The sequence below is a fragment of the Chelonia mydas genome, chromosome 1, assembly GCF_015237465.2.
Source record: "Chelonia mydas isolate rCheMyd1 chromosome 1, rCheMyd1.pri.v2, whole genome shotgun sequence".
NCBI classification, from domain to species: domain Eukaryota; kingdom Metazoa; phylum Chordata; order Testudines; family Cheloniidae; genus Chelonia; species Chelonia mydas.
Window position 1 is genome coordinate 257,939,837 of NC_057849.1, and position 26,046 is coordinate 257,965,882.

The 26,046-nt window shown below is 45.2% G+C and overlaps 1 protein-coding gene across 4 annotated transcripts; it reads left to right on the forward strand.

The window, feature by feature from the left end:
* The first annotated feature begins 1,957 nt into the window (after window positions 1-1,957).
* On the forward strand, window positions 1,958-26,046 carry TEF (TEF transcription factor, PAR bZIP family member). 4 transcript variants are annotated; one of them, XM_037882538.2, is made up of 5 exons: window positions 1,958-2,420; window positions 11,859-12,182; window positions 14,386-14,606; window positions 15,384-15,595; window positions 17,509-26,046. In XM_037882538.2, exons 1-5 carry the CDS (start codon window positions 2,318-2,320, stop codon window positions 17,528-17,530), a joined length of 882 nt encoding a protein of 293 aa, XP_037738466.1. In that variant the 5' UTR covers window positions 1,958-2,317; the 3' UTR covers window positions 17,531-26,046. The 4 variants fall into 4 exon arrangements, with proteins under 4 accessions (XP_037738466.1, XP_037738473.1, XP_037738453.1 ...); XM_037882525.2 differs by lacking the exon at window positions 1,958-2,420 and adding an exon at window positions 8,597-8,886; XM_037882545.2 differs by having other exon boundaries at window positions 2,151-2,420; window positions 15,384-26,046.

Sequence of the window (26,046 nt, forward strand, 5' to 3'; positions counted from 1 at the left end):
GGTGGGCCATTTCCAGCAGTTGACAAGAACAGCTCAGGAACAGTGTGGCGGGGGGGATAAACATGGGGAAATAGTTTTACTTTGTGTAATAACTGGGAGTGGATGTGTCATTACACAAAGTAAAACTATTTCCCCATGTTTATTTCCCCCCCCCCCCAACTGTTCCTCAGACGTTCTTGTCAACTGCTGGAAATGGCCCACCTTGATTATCACTACAAAAGGTGTGGTTCCCCCCCCCCCCCCCGGAGCTCTCCTGCTGGTAATAGCTCACCTTAAGTGATCACTCTGGTTACAGTGTGTATGGTAACACCCATTGTTTCATGTTCTCTATGTATATAAATCTCCCCACTGTATTTTCCACTGAATGCATCCGATGAAGTGAGCTGTAGCTTACGAAAGCTTATGCTCAAATAAATTGGTTAGTCTCTAAGGTGCCACAATTCCTCCTTTTCTTTTTGAGAAAAGAACATGGGCATCCTTCTTGAGAGACTGTCTCCCTGTAGTATACTGCAACAGCTGTGATAAGTGGAGGCTCTCGAGCTGGAGCTGCCTCAATATAAGAGAAGGGGCTGCTGGCAGGTTATTCTCCCTGGAGGAATGCTGATTCCCCTTCCTTTGATTCAAAAGAGCCAGAAACTGTGTCCTTCAGGGAATTCTACAAAGCCTCTCTCCTTCCCTCTGGCCTTTTAGCAGGAGAGGGGCACAATAAAGGCCAGTATTTGTAGCTGTGATGGTGTATTGGCAGGACGTTGTTTGGCTGGCTGGTTATTTTCTGGTTTGGGGGGAGCTGCTAAGGTTTTACATCATTAAATTTTAATTAAGAATAGCGTTAAAGGCATCTCAATTGAGATTTTCAAAGCCGATTAGGGGATTTAGCTCCACAGCACCCCTATTCTCCTTTCAAAATCTCAACCCTTGAGTCCAGAAAAAGCACTTCTCCCACCCACCCACCTACACCTTTTTGTTATATATCTAAATAAATCTAACCATGTCTCTGAAAAGAAACATATTATTGGAGAACAGCAACGAAAGAAGAAGCAATTTTCAAGAATCTGGACCCTGGTAAAGCAAAGCCCTTAAGCTGAACTTCACAGATGTGAACAGTTTCACTGAATCAGCAGGCTACTCATGTGAGTAAATGTTCACAGGATCAGGACCTTAGTGCCCATAAAATCAGCATTCGGGGATGAGGCAGCTCAGGTGCCCATTTTATCTCTGAAAAAACTTGTCATTTTTTAAGTAAAATTCTACATTTTTGGGGAAGCAAATTTGGCCAAAATTGTGGTTGGTAAGATTACTAAGAAAAATGTCTTACATTATTATAGGCAATAGCTTATTAAGTATAGACAATGTACATTGTACAATATACAAAGACAGTTTCAAAGAGCCTACAAACTAAAAGATGGAGATATACACAATTTGTGTTTTGTATGGTACTAGTACATGTGTCTGCTATCAGTGTTTGAGTGCCTCTCAATGTGAGTGTTTCAATGTGTATTTTTGCTGGATCTGTGGTCTCTATGTGTATTTGGATCTATGTGTGTATTTGCTGTCAGTCTGTATGTATTATGTCAGTGTGTGTATTTACTGTTTGTGTCTCTGTGCATTTGCTGTCAGTGGGTAATGTATACTCTCGTATGTGTGACTGTGTGTATTTGCTGCCTCTGTTCGTTGTCCCTGTGCTCTGTGTCTCATAGTGTGTATTTGCTGTCAATGTATGTGCTCTCAGCATGTGTGTTTGTTTGCTCGCTGTATCTCTGTGTGTGTTCCACTGTCTCTCAATGTGTGTTTGCGTTTGCTTTGTGTGTGTGTGTGTGTCTCTCTCTCTCTCGGTCTGTTGTTTCAGTGCATGTTTTCCCACTGTGTGTTTGCTCTCAGCGCCTGTGATGACCTGTGTTTGCTCTGGGCATGTGTCTGCTCTCGGTGTGTGTGACTGACTGCCTCTCAGTGTGTGCATTACTTGTCCGAACATCTTTCCAAGCAGCCGGTGACTTCTTTCCCAAAGTTAGGTAACAAGCCCAGTTCTTTGCAGCCTGCTTGGCTGCGGCGGGCCCTATCAGCCAATCGTGCCAGGCGGCCCCGGCCCAGCCAGTCAGGAGGCCGTTTCCACCAGCGGGCCCCGGAGCGGGGACGCGGCTCGGAGGCGGGCTGGGCAGGGCAGGGTCGGCTTGGGACAGGCTGCTGCTCTCGCTCGCTCTCATCTGCCCAGCCCAGCGCTGCTCCGCCAATCCCGCGCCGGGCACGGCCTCAACCTCTCTCGTGACTCCCATTAGCGCCATCTGCGCCCAGCACCCAGCGGGCCTCTCCGGGACACGGCATGTCCGGCTGCGACAACCTCGGCGTCCCGCCTGCCATGGACTTCCCCGAAGTGCTGAAGTCCCTGCTGGAGTACTCCTTACCCTGGGCCGACACGCTCGCAGGTAGGCGGGGGCCCCCATCCCTGCCTTGCCCCCCCGCCCCGCGCTCCGCTGCCCGGCTGCCCTCCCCCGGGAGAGGGCGAGGCGGGGGTCCCGGTAAGACGGATCGCCAGCCCCGGGAAAGGGGCGCGGCTGCCGAGCCTTTGGGGCTCTGCTCCCAGCGAGCCCGGCGGGCTTTGCGCCGCAATAGGCGCAACTCCTCGCCAGCGGCCGATCCTCTGCCCTGTTTGGCCCGTTTCACACGAACGGCCGAGCCTCCGGCTGTTGCTGCTGCCCCTCGCCCCCAGGGGCCCACGGTGGGAACGAGTCACCCAGGGGGTTGGGTGTTTGTGGGGCAAACTCTGTGTCTGCTGCTGCGGCGGGGGGTTACGAATGCAAAACTGGGCAGGGAGCAAGAGCGATGTCCCACCTTCTGTACACTTAAAGCCTCTTCCTTTCTGGACTTTCCCTCTTGCTGTGTTCCTAGGACTGCACCGCACAAACCAGATGTAAAAAACCTAGGAGATCCCCCGGTGCAAACTCCTGTCCTCTCCGGGGCAGTGCAGGATAGATCAAGCCACCCTTGCTTGATACACTCTAAGGACTGTAAAAAGAAAAGGAGGACTTGTGGCACCTTAGAGACTAACCAATTTATTTGAGCATAAGCTTTCGTGAGCTACAGCTCACTTCATGGGATGCATGCAGTGGAAACTTTTCCACTGCATGCATCCCATGAAGTGAGCTGTAGCTCACGAAAGCTTATGCTCAAATAAATTGGTTAGTCTCTAAGGTGCCACAAGTACTCCTTTTCTTTTTGCGAATACAGATTAACACGGCTGTTACTCTGAAACCTCTAAGGACTGTGGAATCGCTACACCCAGGGACCTTTCCATTTTCAGATGAGATAGTTACATGTCCCTTGCAAAAAGAAAAGGAGTACTTGTGGCACCTTAGAGATTAACCAATTTATTTGAGCATAAGCTTTCGTGAGCTACAGCTCACTTCTGTAGCTCACGAAAGCTTATGCTCAAATAAATTGGTTAGTCTCTAAGGTGCCACAAGTCCTCCTTTTCTTTTTGTGAATATAGACTAACACGGCTGTTACTCTGAAACATGTCCCTTGCAGGCTGCTTTGTGGTTGTTTTAACTCTTTCCTGGCTGAGCAGCGTTCTGGGTGGGAGTGCACGTGGAAATGCCATGGCACACCTCAGTCATGTTTGGACATGTGCCTCCTTACCTCACAGACTGATGTTCACTGAACTGAATGTTCTCAGGAAACTGCTGCCAGGACAGATATGGTTCTGTGGCAGCAAAAGGGGCTAACATGGTACAGGAGAGGTGCACCAGAAAAGGCATTAATGAAAGAATCTCTTAGCCAAGGAGAGCGGCTAATGGGATATAAATGGGGGCAGGAGTGCTGGTAGTAAGTGGCTTATGGCACAGAATAATTAGACACAAGGACCTGTGGCATTAGGAAGACCTGTGATGACGAAGGGATTAATGTAGGTCCCCACCTCTCTGAACGGATTCATTTTGTCAAGTCCCTGTAGCACAGTCCGTCTGTTGTTCCCTGTAAATTCACTCCCTCCCTTGCTGAGACTTGTACAATAACCAGACTGTTATATAATATGGAGCTGGATGGCTGGTCCTGGACGTGTTTCTCAGCTATCCTGTGCCCTGGTGAAAAGCTGACCGAGAGAGGAGGGTGTAGTTGTGGCAGAGCTAGGAAAACAGTGTCACTAGTGCAAGTGCCTGGATGCTGCTCTGGCCAAGGCTGGATTAAGTAAATTCCTTAGATCCTTGGTATCTAGATTCAGCGGAGCGAGGCAACTGGTTGGAATCCATCCAACCTAGGAGAGCTGGGAAGAATTTGTTGAGGGGGCTAGAGAGGAAATTCTTTGATTATTGGATATGACTTTCTTTGGCTGCATGGGGATATGGTACCATGACAACTCCCTCCCTTTGCCTGGGGACCTCCCTCATGTTCCCTTAGTCTCCTTTAGTTCTTAGTTCCCTATTAGTACACCTCCCTGCCAGAGCCAGTCTTTCCAACCCCCTTTTTCAGGGACCAGGTCTGTCATCACACACACACCCACACCCCTCCATTTTACATACTCTGCTATCCTGCAGCAGACCTCCTAGTGGTGTTGATTGCACACGTACCCCCCTACCTGGCCGTAGGCTCCTTATTACAGATCCTCCCGTCACATCAGAGCTGTGATTCTCGTCACCCCCTTTGGAGCTGAATTCCCCATCACAAGCTAAGCAGTGTAAAAGCTAAGCCCACTGAGGATTCCCATCTTGCATGCCCCAATTCTTAGTACCACAGCTAAAGAGAAACTGACAGTTACATTTGCAAAATCTAAATAAAGCAGGAGGGTGCAGCTGATGTTGCAGTTTCCAGTGATCTACTGCACCCATCCACTTTATTTCATTGGTGACTAGACTCTGAGTATCTAATCCCAGGAAGAGTCCAAGGAAACGTTCTCAAACCAGCCTCTCCCATCACTGCCTGAAGAAGAGCCAGACACTTGACACCCATGCAGAGTGCATTGTGAAGGATCCCACAAGAAGCTCCCTGGAAACTCCTGTTAAAGCCTATGCAAAAAATCATCTTTGCGTAAATTAAACACTCCCTGTGCACAGGCACATGCCTATGACTGTACAAAGCTAATCCTAATGTTCAGCATCTGCTGAACTCATCTGGAAGTAAGTCAGGGAACAAGGTCAGTCTTAGGCACAAACACTGCACCTCCACCAGACGGTCTTCCACTTTTGGGGCCGAGAGATGAGGAAGACACCGTTGAGCTAATTCACTGCCTAAGTACAGTAGTTTAGATTCCTTTACAGATCTTCGTTTCCTTGGACTCTTCCTGGGATTAGATACTCAGAGTCTAGTCACCAATGGAATAAAGTGGATGGGTGCAGTAGGTCACTGGAAACCAGCCTTGCCAGGGAAACTGCAGCCTTGAACAAAATGGTAGGAAGCAGATATGAGGACTGTAACCCTCTGACAAGCACTCAGTGACACCTCCTCTGTGAAATCTCATTTCCCCTGGGAGATTCCTTCTCCTTTTAAGTCTCCCCAGGCTGAGTTCTCGTCTTAGCTGGAGGAAGTTAGCACATGGTGGAAACTTCATTTACAGTCCAGTTGCCCCACATGGAGTATCATGGTCTGCAAATGGAGGATTTATTATGAGTAGTCTTGTGCATGCCTTTCTTTGCCCCTTGCTGGATAAAATATATTAAATCTTCTTATCTGTATATTTCTGTCCTCTACCGGCTGAGCTAGAGGAGATTGCCTGTGCGTATGTGGGCACTAATTGCCTACTATTTCGAATCTGTAGAGGGCATATATCAGTTCTATTCTTCTTAGATTTTTTCACTGTGCTGCTCATCATGGTATGCTCAATGTCTTCCAGTGATGCATTGAGCAACATGACTAATTACTATCATGTGCTATCTCTTCTCCATTTATCCCCCTGGAGCGTGGGTGGGAAATTGATTTTGATGTACTATGAGCTTGTATTAGTGAAGGTCAGGTCAAAGAAAGTTTGCCTTGCAACTGGGACGGAAAGTGATGAAATCTGAGGTAGTTCTTAGATTCTAGGGGAGTGAGTTCCATGGTCATGGTCTGACCCATGAAAATGCATAAATGAGCTTCATCTTTGTGGTAGATAATGGCACTTGTGCCAGAGGAGTGCAGTTCCCTTCTGGCTGAATTATGGAAGTGGCTCTTTTAGATATGGGGTGGACCGTCTTGAGCACGTCACACTGTCCTCCACTGGTTGGAATATATTATTTATTCATACATCACTGTAGATGTGTGTGGCACTTTTACAGTCAAGTAAAAGACAGTGTTGTGGTTCAAAAAATTGCCCATTTGAAGTGTATATCACTGTCTATGAGCTTATTAGCTTTGCTAGCTGAGCTACTGGAGGTACTCCTTTAACTTCTGGCTGGGTAGAGATCCGTGTGTTTGGAAATGGAAGATTACAGGATGTAGTCCCTCCACTTATGCATTTAGGTGGCAAGTGTCATATATGTATTTGAGTGATACAGGAAACATTCAGCAGGAACAGAGGTGGGAAATTACTAAAGACAAGAAAGAAAAACAAGAACTCGTAGATCACCCCATCCAAAGCCTGCCTATGTCAGATTGTAACTCTGGGTGGTTTCTCACCAACTTCACCAGTATAGTTATATTGGGTCTGCACCTCTAAATCCAGCACCATTTTCCTTGTTTGTTTGAGGGCTGGAAACAACCTCAAAGTTTCTTCCTTCTCCTAGGGGTTTGACATCACATAGGACACATAGCAGCTATTGTCATGATGCAGAACAGGGGGAGATCATATCCATGTCACAGGGGATAGGTGATCTCTGGATCCAAATTATATTCCTCAATGTTCTTATGGTCTTCATGTATCCTCCTAATTGCTATGCTGCCTGATGCAGGCAGTAATGCTAGTATCCCATCTGGAGGTTGCGTTAGGTTTGATCTCCCCCGATGTTGGCCATGGAGAATAAATTTGCATGACATTTGAATTTAAGCAGACTGGTAGTACCATAGAGTGCTCTGCCTCTTTACATTGCCTTTCACCTAGTTTCCTTATGTCGGTCAATACGCTATGGTTCCCATTAATCTAAATCATTATCACTAGACTGTGACTTATTTTCCCTGCTCTCCCCCAATAACAAAAAAAGCTAAAGAGATGGAAGCTCTAAACACATCTTTACTCAGCAATATTCCCTGGATGAAAAATAAGGAATAGATTTCCTAAGGAACTCAAGGCCAGACTTTCAAGTGCTCGTTGCCTACTATTGGGGCAAGATTTTCAAAAGAATGCTGCATCCAGCAGGTCCTATTGTGGTACTGGCAGCCAGATGTCAAGAGCTCAGCTCCTAGCTCACTGAGCTCTCTTGAAACTCTACCCCTGCTTGTGTACTTTTGAAAATCTACTCCAAGAAGTAAGGCAGGTGCTGGTCAGGCACAAATGTTAGATGATGACTTTTGTGCAAGGAGAATGATCATACACATCACTGCTTCAGACCCCGGAGGGAGGGGGCTGAGTCTGATTTCACATTTTTTTTCACTGTGATGACATGATCTCTTTGGCAACAGACAGACATCTTCTATGATTGTACAGTGCCTGGAACAACAGGGAAGGATTCTTGGTTGGCCTCTCATCACTAACATAATAAAGATAAAATAGAAGCACCAAATGCTGGGGAGAAGCAGAGGGTGGGAAAGGAAAAGAGAAGAAGTTGGAGTTCTTTATCTCAGAGTATGTTCCCCTCCCCGGTTGTGCACAAACAACTCCTTTTTAAAATATTTCTGGGTCCATAGCTCCGCTGCGGCCATGACAATAATTGCCTCTAGAGGATACGAATATTAAAGAAACGAACGTATTTCTAGTGTGTGTTGCTGACATTTAGCAGCTGCACGCAAGTGGAGCCCGTGTCACGTGATCAGCCTTGTCCTCACTGGAAAGGTGACTCGCGAACAGCCAGCTGGGGCCAGTCCGGAGTGGAGCTGAAGTAATGCGACCCCTAGTGTAGACAGAGGCTGTTTGCCTGAAACCAGAGTAAGCTGGGGCGATGCACGTCGCAGCCTGGAGCAGCTTATCCTGTGCACACACGAGGCACTCGCGCTGGGGGAGTCACGCGGGGACACACGTGGGGCATAATCCCCCGCGCGGCCGAGCGCTGGCTGCAGCCCGAGCTGGGATCGCTCCGAAATCCGGCCCCCCATCTCCGCTGGGTGCGGAGCCGCGGCCCTGCCCGCTGCAGGGAAGCGGGGCCGCGTCTCTGGGAAGGGATTATTAGGGAAAGGGGGGGAGCCGCTGCGCGCGCCCGCAGCCCCGCCCCCTCCCGAGGGGGCACGGCAGCTAATGGGCTCGCGACTCCCGGCCCCAGTGGCTGCGGCCGCGCGCTCTCCTGCGGTCGCCGCGGCACTCGTGCGCGCGCGGTCTGTGGAAGAAACAGCGGCAGCGGAGACGCGAACGCTTGGGGCGCCGGGTGGGCGGGACTAACATGCTAATGAGTCACACGCCTTCCTTGCACTTTCCTGGCCTGCGCCGGCCGAACGTGCCCCCCCCCCCGGCCAATGGGAGCGCTGCCCTGGAGCGGCGCAGCCAATCACAGAAGGCGGCCTAGCTTGTGGGCGGGAAGTGAGGGAAGCTCGCGCTCATGAATAAAGAAGTAAGGCGAGGCTGGCTCGCGGCGTCAGCTGCTGGCGCGTGCGCCTTGGCGGTGTCTTTCCGGGAGCTGCTGGCGCAGCCCTAATTCGTAGCCTTCCGCTGCGGGGGCCTCGGGGTTGGCACCGCTCGCTGGGCAGCGGGGAGCATGCCCGGCCGCGCCGCGCGCCAGGAGGCAGCAGCGGGGAGCGCGGGGGCGGCCGCCTCCGCGCAGCAGGAGCGGAGCCTGGCGGGCACCTTCCCGCTGGTGCTGAAGAAGCTGATGGAGAATCCTCCGCGGCACGCGCGCCTCGGTGAGGGCGGGAGCGCGCGCGCACGCACGGCGCGACCCCGCGAGCAGCGGGACGCGCGCGTGTCGAGGGGGCGGGGCGAGACCCATCTCCCTGGTTGCCGGGGAGACGCCCTGGCTGGGCCGGGGCCCGCGAGTGGCGCGTGCTGCTCGCCCGCCCCGCCGGCTGCATGGCAGGGCCGGGCCCAGCCCGAGGCTCGAGTGGCTGCGGGCAGGGGAGCTCCGGGCCCTCCCGGTGTGCCCAGGCGGCAGCAATGCGGGGGGCTGGAGAGATCCGCCCTGTCCAGTGTCTTCCCCCCTTCCTTAGCCACGCGGCCAGGGCTGCCCTGAGGAGACCTGTGGCCTGGGTGACTGCCCTGCTCGGAGTGTGGCTGCAGCCTCGGGGCTCTTTGCCAATGCAAAGTACCGCAACATAAACCAAAAACCAACCTCCCCCCGCAGCAGCGCGGCCTGTCCCCCAGGGCTGGGCTTTGCTCCCGGCTCCAGGCGTGGCCACCTGGTGCGTGCAAGTGTCCAGTTGCCTTACAACGCCAACCAGAATCAACGTGATTTAAAACTAAGTCGTCAGTGTCGTTTGGTGCATTTGGGGGAGGGATAGCTCAGTGGTTTGAGCGTTGGCCTTCTTCATCCAGGGTTGCGAGTTCAATCCTTGAGGGAGCCATTTAGGGATTGGGGCAAAAATTGGGGATTGGCCCTGCTTTGAGCAGGGGGTTGGACTAGGTGACTTCCTGAGGTCCCTTCCAACCCTGATACTCTATGATTAATACTTATGCTAGTACCCAGCCATCTCAGGCAGGATGGGCTCGATTATGCTAGGTACTGAACAAATGCATGGAAAGAGTTCTATGTGAAGAGCCTATGATCTAATATCAGCCTGTGTGTTCCTGCCAGCTGTTGAGGAGTCCTGAGCCTCTGGCTGGCGAAGCAATTACTTTCTCATCCAGGTTTGTTCATTCGCTCTGAAGTACATTTTCTTCTGTGCTTTTAAACATAATGTGCAAACTAGAGCAGGTTGAAGTAACAATGATACTCTATCACAGTGCTGTCCTTTTCAACGGAAACCTCATTCTTGCCTTGAGCCTTCAAAAGACATATTCCACCTTGCTTCTGTTCCTGCTAAGGAAGTAGTTTGAAGTAATGTCTGCCAGAGTAATCGGGGTAGGGCTTTCTAAGGGTTGGTAGGCAGGATCTTCTAAAATCACAGCAGGGCTAAAAAGGGCTATCCTTGTCTCTGTGTGTGGTTGACCCTACTGACTGATCTATTCCATCTGCTTTGGAACAGCCCAGTGTTCTCAGGTTTGTGCATCGTGCCCTTTGCCAGGCTACCCTATGTGAACATTGAAGAGCTGACCTCTGATGCGACAGGATTTACATCTCTCTGGAATTTGTCATTCTGGTCACTGTTGTTTTATTCAGAATCCGAATGAGGGTGCTGTCTATTTCCATATTGCAGCATAAGGAAATTTAGTTTACAATTGCTGAGCATTCTTGCAAGTATATATTTATACTTTGATCACACCTGCTGCATGAATTTGTACCGCTGTATACACTTCCCACACAATAGCCTGTATGTAGACTTCCAACCCCCAAATTAACATCCCATCAAGCAGTAATTACCTGAGGTTCCTGGCTTCCAGAGAGAAATCTTCACTGTATTGCCTAAAGTGAGAGGAGTTCTCATCCAGGTACTCTTGTGTGGGAGTGAGCACCTCACAAAAATTGAAAAGATCTCATTGCTCTGCAGCCATTGCTCCTCATCCCAGGTCTCCACCATCATGTTTTCACCAGTCTGTGGATGTGCTTCTGCCCCCAAAATGGTACTCAGTCTAGTAAGATCTAGAGATAGGCACCTTGAGTGAGTATGAGTGAGTGTGGGTTTCATTAACAAAGTAGTGCCATTATTTAAGGCTGTCTTCTAATTCTTATGGGCCTCATTCTTTGCTGAGATTCTACTCCGCTTATCTATGACCTTCAGCAGCCAGTTGACCATGCTTCCAGGAATTCAGTCAGAAATGTGCTTTGCTTAGCATAAAGACAACTGTGCTTCTTCTGGGTATACCCTATAGTGTAGTTTAAACAGAAAATTGCATCAGTTTCTGGGGAAAATTCTAAGGTGTTCTCCTACAAGCTCCCCTTTTGGGGAGCTGTGTGATAGGTACTTTGACCTATAATTAAGTGTTGGAGGGAGTACTGTGTGGGGACACTGAATTTTTTCAGGAACAAATGCTTTTATAAATGCTTAGCTGAACCATTACAGTTAGCATTTAATATAGATGGACTTTGTCTTATTTCCAAATCAAATATGAAAATCCCCCCCCCCCCCCTTGTATCTAATCTTTCCCTCTTTGCACTTCTCTCCCAACTTCAGGATAAACTCTTGTTACCTCAAAGGCTTCTTAATAGTTTCCATTGTAACCTGACCCTTCCACATCTACTTTTCCTGTCTTCCAGGAAAAGCCTGGGAGAAACAAAATATCTGCCATAAATCCTAAAGATAATCAAATCTAAACTGCGGTGAATCATGGTGCTTAGGACTATGTGTATTATGCCACCCCTGGGTGGGTTGTTTGCAGCATGGATTGTACAGAGGACCTCTATGCTAAAAGACCCTGCTCTCTTAGCTCAAAGACTTTAATGTAGCTGTAAATCTCTGTGGCCTACCTATTAGATGGAGACCAACAAACTGTTAAGTTTCAGAGTGGTAGCCGTGTTAGTCTGTATCAGCAAAAAGAACAAGGAGTACTTGTGGCACCTTAAAGACTAACAAATTTATTTGAGCATAAGCCTTCATGGGCTAAAACCCACTTCGTCGAATGTTACACATGGAGATTGGTCTGAGTAAACTGGTGTAGAACATGTTGAGTTAATTTCCTTGCTCTGATGGAGTCTGTATTGAACTCTTACCATTATTTAAATCTAGTCTTTAATCTTCTAACCCATATTTTACACTGTGACCTTTATGTTTTTGTCTTTTAGATAAAGAAAAGAAGGAAAAACTTGAGGAGGATGAAGCTGCAGCTGCCAGCACTATGGCAGTCTCTGCCTCCCTCATGCCTCCCATCTGGGACAAAACCATCCCTTATGATGGGGAATCTTTCCACCTGGAGTACATGGATCTGGATGAGTTCCTCCTGGAGAATGGAATCCCTTCCAGCCCTGCTCACCTCGGCTTGAACCAGAACCCGCTTCTGCCTGTGGCTGAGCTGGAAGGAAAAGAGCCCACCAGCGCATCTGCTGCCTCTCCTCCCTCATCATCTTCCACTGTAGTTTTCCAACCATCTGAAGCTGCCTCCGGCACAGGTAGGTGAAATACTTTGAAGCCTTGTGAATGGTTTCTGCTGTTGTGATATGTAAAGAGGCCTCCTTAACCTGGGGAGAAGCACTACCATCCTGAGGAGATTAGCTTCAGAAGCTTAAACAGCATAAACAGTGTTTAGCCTATACAGTCTCATTCATCTGTAAGTTCCTGCTAATCTTTATGAAGAGGTCTTTCCCACCCCCAAAATAACTTAGGGCTTGTCTACACTTACCGGAACATCCACGCTGCGGTGATTGATGCATCGGCAGTCGATCATTCTCCTGTTGACTCCTGTACTCCACCTGATCGAGAAGAGTAAGGGGAGTCAACGGGAGAGCGTCTCCCTTCGACATCGCATAGTATGGTCCCTGTGGTAAGTAGATCTAAGCTACATTGATTTGAGTTACGTTATTCACGTAACTCAAATTGCGTAGCTTAGATCGACTTTTCCCTTTAGTGTAGACAAGGCCTTAATGCCACTGCTGCTTAGCCACTTCACATTCAGTGTATCTGATTGCAGATCTTGTGGCTGTTGATGCTAGAGCTGGGTGAATGAGCCTGGATAAAATAAGAACCAGCCCAAACATTCCCCAACAACTGAAGCTGGACTTTTTTAAAGGTTTTAATATCTGTCTTTAAAAAAAAAAACCAAAAAACACATTGCTTCTGTGCTGTTTTGTTTCTAGTTGGAACTGGCAAATCTGAAATACCAACTTTCTGATTGGTACTTCTAACCTAGCAAGAGTCTGGAATTCCTTGAATTCTTGTGAAAGAATCTGTTACTATAAGATCTGCAGTCTTGATAAGTTCAGATAAGCTTTTGAACACCTTGGTGGTTCAGTCCATTGAGGTAAGCCATTAGTAGTTAGTGTACATCCAATGAACTGTGCTTTATGGAAATGTTATAATAAAGCCTTTCATTTGGCTTGTGAAATGTGACAGCTAAGTTTTTTGGACAGAGGCTGTTTATACTTTAGTTTGAAGCTCCAAGGAATGCTTGGAAGTCTCTTGAGTACCTGAGGTGAGAAAGGAGAGACAAAGAAATAAAACACATTTCTGGTGCCTCCACCTTAGCTACCAATGACCTGATCCTAGATAGCAGTGTGCGTATCTGGAGAGGACCTTCACTTTTCTGTTTAGTGCTGGACTTGGGAACTCCACACAATAACACTGCACAGACTTAATGGCTATTTTGTGAGGAAAAGAACCTGCGAGATGGCTTTATGGAAAGGGCCTGAACCCTGAACCCCTTTCCACGAACCTGGTAGACATATGCACAACATGGAGTACAAAGGTTTTCAACAGGAGAGAGGAAAGAAACCATGCATCAAGTGCTCACTTATTGACTCCATGTTTATATATGATGTGTTTTATGTTATCCTTTGGGTATAGTTTTTGTTGTTGCTTCTCCTAAACTCTTGTGTAGTGTTGCTAATGTTTTACTGCCCAGATATGTGGCTGCATTTCACTGGTGGAAGAAGAGACTTATTTATCCCTACCTATATTTCACTTAGTGCTAAAATTTGCAGTTCATCAATGTGAAAGATGTATATAAACATAAAGTTACTGTAATGTGACTTTTAACTCATGTCTTTAAAGATCATGCTACCAATCTGTTTCTGTCACAGTACACATCTCTTCCACACCAGGCCCTCTGTTATTACTCTTCCATTTACATATAAGAAATAAGGAAGAACATGATGTGTGGATTTTTATCAAACCTCTATTTTTCATGCTGAAAATCAAATTTTTATGGTCTTCCGTGGGCTCAGTGAGAGAAATCTCTAGGCCAGCTCATGCTTCTGTGGGAATTTCTGAGCCATAAATGGCAGGGAGCTAGAACTCTGAATTTCTGATTTCACTCTGTTGGAGCAAATACTTCTTATATGTAGCGAGGTGCACAAGGTCGCAAGATTTTTGCTGAAGGGAGAAACTTTCTGCCATGTTTATCTTCTTGTATATCTCATTCTGGGCATGCATGCCCAGGGCTTGTATTTCTTCCATGGTGAAGCAGGTTATCCAACACTTCTGTGTAAGGTTGAGATGTTATCTCTTGCAGGGGATGGAACTGAGTTCACTATTAAATAGAAGTGATAAATGTGGCATACACTAGGACAGTGAGCAGAGATGCCCATATATGGGTACCTGGATTTATTTTCTTCATCATGCTGATCTCCTATTGTGATGTTTACTGCCTTTTACTAGACTCCTCCCCAGAGAGTGAGAGAGAGACTCCGAGCCCTGTTGATCCAGAGTGCATTGAGATTGATGTGAACTTTAATCCTGACCCTGCTGACTTAGTGCTCTCCAGCGTGCCCGGTGGTGAGCTCTTCAATCCTCGCAAGCACAAGTTTGCTGAAGAGGACCTGAAACCGCAGCCCATGATTAAAAAGGCCAAGAAGGTTTTTGTCCCAGATGAGCAAAAGGTAACAGACTTCTTATATCAGACTGATAAGGCTTTACTCGGAGTGTGGGGGGGTCTTTTTTTGTATGTTGAAATACATTTGGGGCAAGGCCAGTGGGCCATACCTACTGGGTTGAGTGGAGAACGTTGCTCAGAAGAGGGTTGGAATACTGACTCCTATTCAGCTGTAAGGCCCTTACTGCTTTAACTTGGAACAGTGAGTGAATTGTTGGGCAGGAGTGACTTGTGGTGGTAGACGCAGAAAAGGATGGAAAAACTAAGTTGTCAGCTCATTCCTCCTTTGCTCTCCTCACTAATGCAAATTTGCACCCCACAAATGGTCGTGCTCATTTGCCAATGCTTTTGTCTAGTCCAATTCTATGTGCCCCAGACAATGGAACGTTAATCACTTTCACTGGGAGATTATTCCACAGGCTAATAGACTTAGCTATTAAGAAATTGTTCTTGATGTCTAGCTGAAATGTTCCCTTTGTCTCCTCACAAGAAGCCTATTTAGGATAGTTCAGGGTGGGGTGGGGAAGTAAAATTGAGGTGAAATTAAACAATCTTCCAGTACCATGTTGTCTAAACTTCAGTTTGTATCTGAGCCTAGCCAACCCAACAACTTCCTGCATGAGCTACAGGAGGAAATCTGATAGCGAGTAGGATGGCTTTTATGGGTAGGATGACTCTTGTGGTAGGGCAGGAAGGTAGCTGTTTGACGCTGGATATGAAATACTGAGCTGTCAGATTGGCTTTTTTTCTCCCTCCCCCCCCCCCCCGCCCCCCTTTCCTACAGGATGAAAAATATTGGACAAGGCGAAAGAAGAACAACGTGGCAGCGAAGCGTTCCCGTGACGCTCGGCGACTGAAAGAGAATCAGATCACAATCCGAGCAGCCTTCTTGGAGAAGGAGAACACTGCCCTCAGGACAGAGGTGGCAGAGCTGCGCAAGGAAGTGGGGAAATGCAAGAACATTGTCTCTAAATATGAGACCAGATACGGACCCTTGTAAGCACACCCTCTTTCCTTGCTAGGGCTCCTTGTTTAGTTCTTGGACTTCTCTGCCTTCTGTAGAGACTCCCAGAAATAACATGCGTGGAGGCCTTGTCATTGTGCATCTATAGCAAAGATCCGCTTCTGATGGCACAACTTGGTCAGGTCCTTTCCTGACCCTTGTGGTGCCAGAATCTAAGTTGTGTCCGTCTTTACAGCTTTGTTTTAACACTGCTAGAGCAGTTGGTGATGCTAATCCAAGAGAATGGATTCATCCATCCAGGGAAATAAAAGTGAATCTGTTTAGATTGTTGGACAAGGCTTTTGCTTTCTGTTCTAATCTCCATTTTAAATGGAGAGAGAGCTGGCTGAAGTGCAAAAGTCTCCTGTTCGTTCTCGTTCTCTCTCTCCCCCTTTCTTTTTAAAACTTAGTTTTATAATTTGGGATACAAATGGGTGCTGCTGGACAGCATCATAAAAAAGTTCCTTCCCCAGTTCCTAGACACTGGAACGTAGCTGAGCGGCCCCTGTTGTGCAGGGCTCTGTGTTCCTGTTCAGGAGGAACAGGGAAACCTCCTAGACCTGGGAACTGTCTGTCTTCTGCAGAGGTGAAGGTAACGTTCAGATGAACATGCATTTGTGTAAACCATAGTGCAGTGAACACATTGTTTCTAAACAATACTTATACATTTTTCTTTGGTTAGCTCCCAGAAGCATAGGATGAGGTGCAGGGCAAAGAGCCCCATACTTCTCCTTTACTAATGTGAGGTAGCGCTTTCTGAGTTCACAGCAATGGGTTTTAGGGAGTGCATCGCTCTTTTCTTCCTTTCCCCTAATACAGTTAGGGGACTTCTTTTCTTGAACTACTAATTATGCAGCGCATGACTCTTCATTCAGAAGTGAAGGAGAAGGGCACCACCAAACTTTGAGTCATTTACCTGTGGCCTCATCAGATCAAATCTTAGGTCCATCTGGTTTGGGAATCACCAGCACTTTGTGTTTTGGGCGGGGAAGGGGGGACAAACCCAATCCACCACTCTAATGCATCTTCGCAGTCGTACAAGAGTTGCACCTCTGTAAGTGATACTTGGTCCTTTGCCTTTTGAGCAAGCAAGGGAGAAGCCACACCCACTCTAAACATGAAGAACTTCTCTCACAACCTCTTTGGGTGGCAGTCTCTCTATGCCAGCTGGTTTTCTCTCAAGCACATGACTTGCCCTCTTGGTGCTGAGAATGGATTACTTCCGAGTACTGCTCGTACAGTAAATGGTGCTAAAGAAAAATGCATTCTTGTGAATGTTGGAGGCTGCTTCCACCTGCAAGAATGGAGAGCTTTAGTAAAATGCCTGGTACAAAAGTAGACTGTCACTGTCATATGTATTTTATCCCAGGCTTATGGCAGTGAATATGTTATAACTGTTGGTTAGATGTCTGGGGATGGTGTTTGTATTTGGGAGCAAGAGGAGTGTGGGAGATAAAAGGTTTTAGGATAGATTTGAGTGAAGGAATTAGAAACTTATAAGAGCGTGTAGAAGTTATGGGGTTTCTTTTCTGTAACAGATTTTGACTAGGTCAGCTTTGTGAGCTCAGTGTGAGAATAAAACAGCTTGTCTAAATTCATATGTTCACTCCCCAATGGAGTGGGGAAGGAAGCTAATCCAGCATGATTAAAGTAAATCTATACAGGAGCTGTTTTCTCCCTGCATTATTACCTGCTTGTCTGGGCTGAGCTGTTTTGTTTTGTTTTTGTTTTTTTTGTGGAGCGCCAGTCTGATTCCTCCTGAGCATCAAGGAGGGAGATAACTTTGCAGCAGGAAAATAGAATCCCACACCACTGGGTTTTTTCTTTCACAGAGTGGTGTGTAGTGGTGATAGATGGAGTATACTGTAAATAAATTGTCACACTTACTGCTTTGCTTTATTTAAAGTGACTTATCTGATTCCGAGTGATGCAACTTTAAAGACTTCTAAAAACAAAGAAACTAAAAAGCACACATGAAACCATCTGTCTTCAGAGTGAACAGTGAGATGTGTGAGAGGTATCCAACAAAAACAACTGACGGGGACACTGCCTGCAAGTATCCCATCTGAACTGCACGGGGGCTGACATGATGAAAAGTGCAAGGTCTTCTCAATGCTGTGTATGGCTTTCTTATCTCTCTTTTTTTGTACTAATGTTTTTCTTCTCTCTGTAATCAAACTACAGTAATGTTACTTACTGACACTTGTCAATGACACTCACAGCTCATGTCTTTCAGTCCAATCTGTTGATGACTTGTGTGAATGGTGACTCTGTTTTGATACTTGAATGAAATGGGAGGAAGGGGGATTCTAACTTAAAATGGCTTAAACTATATTGTCACCGATTTTTGGGGTTGGGGGGAGCAGTAGAATAGGTTTCAGCTACTGCTGCAGCTGGGTTTTGACAAGCGTAGCATCTTGTGAGGTACTGCTGGGGGTGCTGAACCAGAGGCATCCATGGAAAATAGTCTAGGAGTGCAAGAAAATGCAACAGATTTGTTGAAGTAAACTAAAAAGCACCATAGAGTGCTGTACAAAGAGTAACAAATAAATCCTGTTATATAGCCCAGATGACACACAACTCCTTAACTACTTCCTCTCCTGATATGTACACTATGGGGAGCCCAGCTCCTTCCCCTTTTACTTTTAAGGGGATACTTTTGTATCTCAATAAAATTATATCCATTTCCCTGGCTGCTGCACCAAAATAGAGGAGAGGTGTATACCTCTCTGAGCTGCTGAGCCGTGTATCTGGCTGCAGGCCAGACCAGTCAGTCTGTATTGAAGCCCCAGAGGAACAGTGGCTAGCAGCTACTATGCTGTGCATCCTTCTCTTTTTCCTACTGCACTCTAATTCCCCAAGCACCTCAGAGAGTACGGTGTGCATCTGTCTCATGGACCCAAAATATCCAGCAATTCCATTGTGTCATAATGGAACAGCTTTAAAAACAGACTCTGGGCGTGTATGGAGATAGATGAGGCACTTAGAGCATTGCAGGGATGGTGGCCCTGTGTAGAAAAGGGAGGATGTCCATGGAAGGAAAGATGCCATCAGTACAGGAAAAGACTCCTAACCAGACATCATAACCAAATGTATAGGTGAAAGAGAAAATGGAATGGCTTATTTCCAGTAAAATATTGTAGGGCTGCACTTGTATCCAAGGTTATGTCAATAACATAGAAATGGAGAGGAGGTTTTCTATGTGTCTGTATGACACACAGAAAACTCTCTAAACTCTCTGCCAGGAGGCTGATTAATGGCAGACACCTGGCTGATAAAGACCTTTTGAAAGCCAGCAAAATGAAAAGGGCCTAAATGGGAGGCTCAGGATCCATTACAACTGAAACTTATGACGTATGGTTTAATACTGTACAAATACCATGTCTTCATCTTCCCCAGAGGGATTCCTGCCCCCAGAACTTCTTAGTAGGAAGGTGAAGAGGAAAGGGAGCAATGGGGAGAAGCAGACTGTTGCAAACTTTCTTTAAACAAAGTTGTAACCAATTAATTTTTCAGTGGAACCTGGAAAAGATGAATGGGCTTGATCCATCAAGTGCACTGCTTGATCTAGTCTTGCAAGTGGACCATGTTTTCAGTGTTAAAGAACACGCTTTAACTTTTTTCCTAACCAGTAAGAAATGTTATCAATGCGTCATATGTATGTAATAAGATTCCAGGATTGTCTCTGAAGCCTATTCATAGAATCATAGAATATCAGGGTTGGAAGGGACCTCAGGAGGTCATCTAGTCCAACCCCCTGCTCAAAGCAGGACCAATCCCCCAACTAAATCACCCCAGCCAGGGCTTTGTGAAGCCTGACCTTAAAAACTTCTAAGGAAGGAGATTCCACTACCTCCCTAGGTAACACATTCCAGTGTTTCACCACCCTCCTAGTGAAAACGTTTTTCCTAATATCCAACCTAAACCTCCCCCACTGCAACTTGAGACCATTACTCCTCGTTCTGTCATCTGCTACCACTGAGAACAGTCTAGAGCCATCCTCTTTGGAACCCCCTTTCAGGTAGTTGAAAGCAGCTATCAAATCCCCCCTCATTCTTCTCTTCTGCAGACTAAGCAATTCCAGTTCCCTCAGCCTCTCCTCATAAGTCATGTGTTCCAGTCCCCTAATCATTTTTGTTGCCCTCCGCTGGACGCTTTCTAATTTTTCCACATCCTTCTTGTAGTGTGGGGCCCAAAACTGGACACAGTACTCCAGATGAGGCCTCACCAATGTCGAATAGAGGAGAACGATCACGTCCCTCGATCTGCTGGCAATGCCCCTACTTATACATCCCAAAATGCCATTGGCCTTCTTGGCAACAACGGCACACTGTTGACTCATATCCAGCTTCTCGTCTGCTGTAACCCCTAGGTCCTTTTCTGCAGAACTGCTGCCTAGCCATTCGGTCCCTAGTCTGTAGCAGTGCATGGGATTCTTCCGTCCTAAGTGCAGGACTCTGCACTTGTCCTTGTTGAACCTCATCAGATTTCTTTTGGCCCAATCCTCTAATTTGTCTAGGGCCCTCTGTATCCTATCCCTACCCTCCAGCATATCTACCTCTCCTCCCAGTTTAGTGTCATCTGCAAACTTGCTGAGGGTGCAATCCACACCATCCTCCAGATCATTTGTGAAGATATTGAACAAAACCGGCCCCAGGACCGACCCTTGGGACACTCCACTTGATACCGGCTGCCAACTAGACATGGAGATCATTACCCGTTGAGCCCGACAATCTAGCCAGCTTTCTATCCACCTTATCGTCCATTCATCCAGCCCATACTTCTTTAACTTGCTGCAGAGTCAGTGTGAAGCGATGGAAAACAGCTACACGGGTGGTTGAGAGCTCTTTTTGTTCTGAATATCAGCAGGTGCAGCCATCGCTGTGATCTGTTACTGTCATAAGTTCGCAGCCATTTTTGGCTTTTTTGCACATGTGACTTTACAAATTACATCCATGGAACAACACAACTAGTACTTGTATAAGTTGGAACTCTTAAGATTCGCTAGGATAGTACATGAAAGTTTCCAAACATCTGCAAATGGGTTACTATTCCAGCATCAAATTCCTAAAATGTCAGGAATATAGTGCCACCTGTAGAAAGTGCCGCAGGCTTACACCTTGTAGTACAGCCTTGAACAACCTTTTTTTGGAGGGTTACTTTTTTAGTTTAAGGGCCTTGATTTTAAAGATGCTGAATGCATGTAAATATATGATCTTCTAGCATTTATTTCCAGTTACTTAGCTCTGAATTATTGTTTTTCACAGCCATGTTTACCATTTGAAGTGAGGTGGATTTTTTTAGTTGAATAATAACTGACTAAATTTACAAGTATGATTCATTTGGATCCTGCCATCGTTCTGCATTAGGTACAATCCTAATACACTTATTTCAACAGTCTTAGTTGATATTTAAATAGGCAACTACAGTGGACTATGGTAACCTTTAATGCTATCGTCTAGAACAATGCATGTATGGAGAATTATCTTTTGTAATAATCATGCTACATTATCACCATAATATTCAAGTAATGGGAATAGTTCCATTTGGTTTCCAGATTAATTTGTGCAATATAACATAAACCAGTGAAATATTCATTTGGTTTGTCTTTCAGAGAAGACTATCCATCTTGCATCCCGTGGTCCTTCTGTGTAGATTAGTGCACAAAGTTACACATCATGTGTGCTGCTGTACCTAGGTGATACAAGGTTGTGTCAGTCAAGCATAGTTTTTTCTCAAGTGTGGATTGATTTTTATAGCTGGAGAACCGTCACGTTGTGAGACATCCAGTAAGTTCTCTGAGGTAATGGTGGTGATCTCTTATTCCCATATGAACACAGCTCTTACCAGCCACCTCCTTTGTGCGGGGCCAACACCTCTCTCTGTCTTGTTCTGGCTTTCTGTTGCGAGATTATGTCAGACTTCTTCCAATTCTTACAGTCTCTTGGCGGTTAGGCATGCTGCTTCAGAGCTTTCCACTCCTTTTAGAGTAAATTACCATGAACTCTCTGAGATTGTGATAGACGATAATATAACTAGGATTGCCATCTTACCTGTGCAGCCTCTTCCCCTTGGTAACAGTACCGTAGTGTCTGCAGTGGAATACTGACAAATTGTTTCAAACAAATTTAGTATTGAAAGGGGTTGAATTGACAGGCCAAGAGCCTGAAGTTTTCTAACAGCACAAGTTCAGCATGAGCAATAATTAAGCAAGGTTCTCACATACACTGCTTCATGGCAACGTGTCCTATGCCTCACTAATAGGGACCATCTCAAAGGGAAAAAAGGAAATTGCATCTTTGGCCTTACTACAGAGACTATCATGAAGGGAGCAGTTTGATGGGGATGCCTGTTCAGTAGCCCCTGTGAAATGACTAGTGGTTTAAATCTAGCTTCCACTGAACAGCCATCAGACTACAAACTTTCAAAATGTCCCCGCTATTAATAGGGTTACCTGTGGGGAACGTCTGCTTTAAAAATGTCTATTCTATTACATAACCAGAAAAAACAGTTCAATAAATGATGCAAGAGAGAATTCAATGGGCATTCGTTTCATACAGAGTCTCCCAATAGGTCTAACAGCGTAAGATATCTAATAGCAGTGCACATCTGCAATAAATACTCCTTAAGTACATTTTTTACTTACAGCCAAATCCTGTTCCCATTGAAGTTGTTGGCAAAGCTCTCATGAACTTCCATAGACAAAGGTCTTTATTCTCTGCTCTGGTGATTTTGAGTTTTCATCAAACATTGGAGCGGTGGATGACTTTGCTTTCCTCTGGAGCACACTGAGCCTGGTCTACACTTAAAAATTAGAGTGACCTAGTTACATCACTCAGGGCTGTGAAAAGTGTATGCTCCTGAGCAGCATAGTGAGGTTGACCTAACTTCCCATATAGATGCGGAAGAATTCTGTCAGCTTAGCTACAACCCCCTCAGAGCGTTGGATCAGTGACATTGACGGAAAAACCCCTTCCGTTGCTGTAGGAAGCGTGTATAGTGCTATGGCAGCACAGCTTCTGCCTCTGTAGGGTAGACAAGCCCTGAGTTGGGACCAGAAGAGACCTCTGTGATTGCAGGTGCAATATTGGTGGACTGATCTTCCCATCACTTTTGTTTATCTTACAAACTAGAAAACTTTTTTTATTCAGACAGTCTGCTTAATTAATCTTTGATTTGCTGTTTGGTCTGGGTAAAGAAGAAATATGCAGTGTATGCTGAGAGAAGAAATGTGTTAATTCCAGGTGTCATATAGTTCTTTACTTTTTTTTTTTAATAAGGTCTTCACTGCTGATAATTATCCATTTCATTTCTTTGCTGTGCTATTTGGAAGTCCCTTGTGTTCTAGCTGGAAATACTATTTTCCGCATCATCTGCTGAGCTGCTACTAACTGTACCAGGTACATCTTGAGGTAGCAGGTGCAGTGGAGTCCAGCAGCGCCGGAGTTTAGGAATACTGTAAAAGTACAATTGTTGTGACAAAAATGTTTTGTGTAGTCAGCAGGAGAGCAGTGCTGCTGTGCAATTTCAGATCCACAGAGCTCCTAAACTTTACAGGATTGAAGCTCCTGGTTATCAAAAGTCCTGATTTTACAAAGTGTTTAGTTATCTCAAAGCTTTGTAAAATCAGGGTGTGCCGGTATTGTTTTCTCCTGGCTGTAGTGGGTGAACCCAGGACAAAGGGGAGGTGCAGAGGTGACCTGACCCATTAACTTCATATTGTACAGTAACCTAGATCTAAATCTTTACTGAGGAAAGAACGTTTATTTTAGTATCCTTTTTTTTTTAAGGGCTTTTCCCCTCACACAAATACAAAATCTTCACCAGATTTGTTGGTCTTCAGTAATTTGTCTGTTGTACATCTACCAAAACCACCACTACAGGTTGGGGGAAGGGACAAAGTCAATATTTCTAGCCGGATGGTTCATTATATTTTATTGTGTGGCTTTTTTGGAATACAAACTTTTAAAGTTCAGGCAGTCATAATAGAGTGGAGAGTTGTGAGGGAAGTAAAAAAGTAAGCAGAGCATAAAGAAGAGAGGAAAAACCAAAAGATAAGGTTAAGGCAAAATATTAGCCTGAGCCAGAATGCTGAAACTGAAGCCGAACTGCTTCTAACTTTGGGGCAGTTCAGATCCAGATCTCATCCCCACAGCTTGGGCTCATATCCAAGATGTTCACTTTTTAAAGTGATGGGTGCCTCCTTTTCTTGCTCATATTTCTTATGGGCCACGATAGAGAGTGAAGGTGAAAAGAACTTTGGAGAGTGGGGGAAGTTGCTATTATTTTTAACTACTGTAGTTATATTAATTTACTCACTGTATGTCCATTAAATTAAGGCACTTGATTCTGACGTGCAGATCTCAGTAATGCTGCACTTTGCTCATGTGGTTACCTGAACTGCTTGACAGCACTGCATCCATATGTGAGGATGAGGTGAGGATTCGTTCACTTACCTAAATGGAATAGCGGGTAGCTGGTATCTATCTTTTTAGAGAAGCGATGAGGTGTCTGTTTGCTACTGGTCAGGGTAATGGAAGGATTCATCTTCTACACTCTTATGTGATGATGTGATTTATTGGAATATTTTGTATAATTTAGAATATGTAAATACACTTTTAAAATTAATCTGTCCTATAAAGTAATAAATAACGCTTCTGTTGTAACACCTGAAAATTGTTAAAAGTGCTTCATGTCATATGACTTGGGTTTTTTTTTTCTAGAGAACTGCAGAAATCAAAGTGAGATTGATGTTGTGGAGTTTTCATTTAATTGTGATGCTTCCTGTTCACAAAAATATTTAAAAATAATAAACCACCCAAATAGAGAAACTTCATTTTATTTTTTTACAGTAGTCACTGAGGTGACATTCATCACTGTTCTCAGACAATCCCATTTTCTGGATTTTCCGTTTTGCTGTTGGCCAATAACAGTTAGAAAGCACTCCGATTGGTCAGTTTCATAAAAAGCACTGTGCGAGTCCAGAAAAAACAGTAACTTGTTTTTTAAATTGCTTGGTTGTGGCTTAAACGTAGCCCTCTAACCAGACTGCGCTGTCATTGACTGTTACTGCAACTCACCCATAACATAAGTAGAATAAACCTTCATCAGTCGTGTTGTGTGTACACACAAATATATGGTTATCCTACTCGCACACCGTTGGTGCATGGAGAGATACATTGACTAAAGACTTGAGTTTTCAGCATTTTCATTGGATACTGCACAGATGGAACTTTCATCAGCCAGTGAAATTCTTCTTTGTGTCAATTTTAGACTAGAGGAAAACAAAATTAATGGTTGAGAATCATGGTCAATGTGTTAGGAAGCAACTTGTCCTTGTCCTTCAAACTTTATCTAGCATTGGGGCCCACAGCCCTGTTATAAAACCTTCCTGCTGACATATCTTTAGCTCGCTGACCTTAACTGATGTACAGCAGTGGCCTCCTCTCCATTATCTGCTGCTGCAGCATTCCATTGAAATAACAATGGAAAATTACACATTTTTTTTATAGTGGGCAGAAATGGTGGTACATTTTTGTATTATGTTCCCAAGCTGTTAAGTAACTGTGAAGCAGCTAAGTTATGTGCAAATTATTCACTGGAGTTCTGCACCTGTCAACCTTTTTTGGAGAAGAGGAGAGAGTCCGTTTTGATCTAATTAGTGTTTCTGGAAGAATCGCATTTGGTGTGTTTGGTTTACACTACATTTTAATGCCAGAAGCAAGAGAATTTTGAAGTGTCCTTTATTTGGATCTACAGATAACACCACTCTATCCCACTCATTCAAAAGGAAAAATTTGACTGCGGAATATTTTATTAACTGCAAAATATTATTTTAATATATAGTTTTGCTTTGTGTCATTAAACAATTGCTGTGTTTCACCTCTTGGGTGTCTCCATTTTTGAGGAAGGCAGAGTAATTCCTGTATATAGTTTTGTAAGTCAGTCTGTAAAATGCTTTTTGGTCATTCTGAATGAAAGGCCCTATAGAAATGTAAAATTGCTACTATTTACCAGATATTATCATGTTTGTGAAACAGGTGAGTAAAGTTGTCTATTACCATAAATAATCTAGCTTCGCTATTAATCATGTACCCAAAACTGCTCATTTTGTACACATACTCTTGCCAGCTGATCAAAGAAAATAAAGGTACCTGAATTGCAGTTTGATGAGGAAAGGGGCATTTCACTGTACACCCAGTATCCTCCTATATTTCCATTTCTGACTTTTTTTTTTTTTTTTTAATGAACGAACTCTGGATTTGAAGTTTCCAAGTACTGAAAAATCGCTTGGAATTTGTGGGTACTGTAGTTGAAATCCTTTCTGCTCTTGACTGGTTTTTTTTAATGCTTTTTTGTTTAATATGTAAAGTTTTGACTGTATGAAATTGTTTAGTATTTTTCCTTTTTAAAAAAATAAAGTGTATATTCCACTACAGGAAAA

Excerpts from the sequence above, each read along its gene's own strand:
- TEF (XM_037882525.2), top strand. The coding sequence starts at position 8,742 with ATGCCCGGCCGCGCCGCGCGCCAGGAGGCAGCAGCGGGGAGCGCGGGG. Across the intron at positions 8,887-11,858 it reads TCCGCGGCACGCGCGCCTCG|ATAAAGAAAAGAAGGAAAAA; the intron begins GTGAGGGCGGGA and ends TTTGTCTTTTAG. Across the intron at positions 15,596-17,508 it reads GAGACCAGATACGGACCCTT|TGACTTATCTGATTCCGAGT; the intron begins GTAAGCACACCC and ends CTTTATTTAAAG.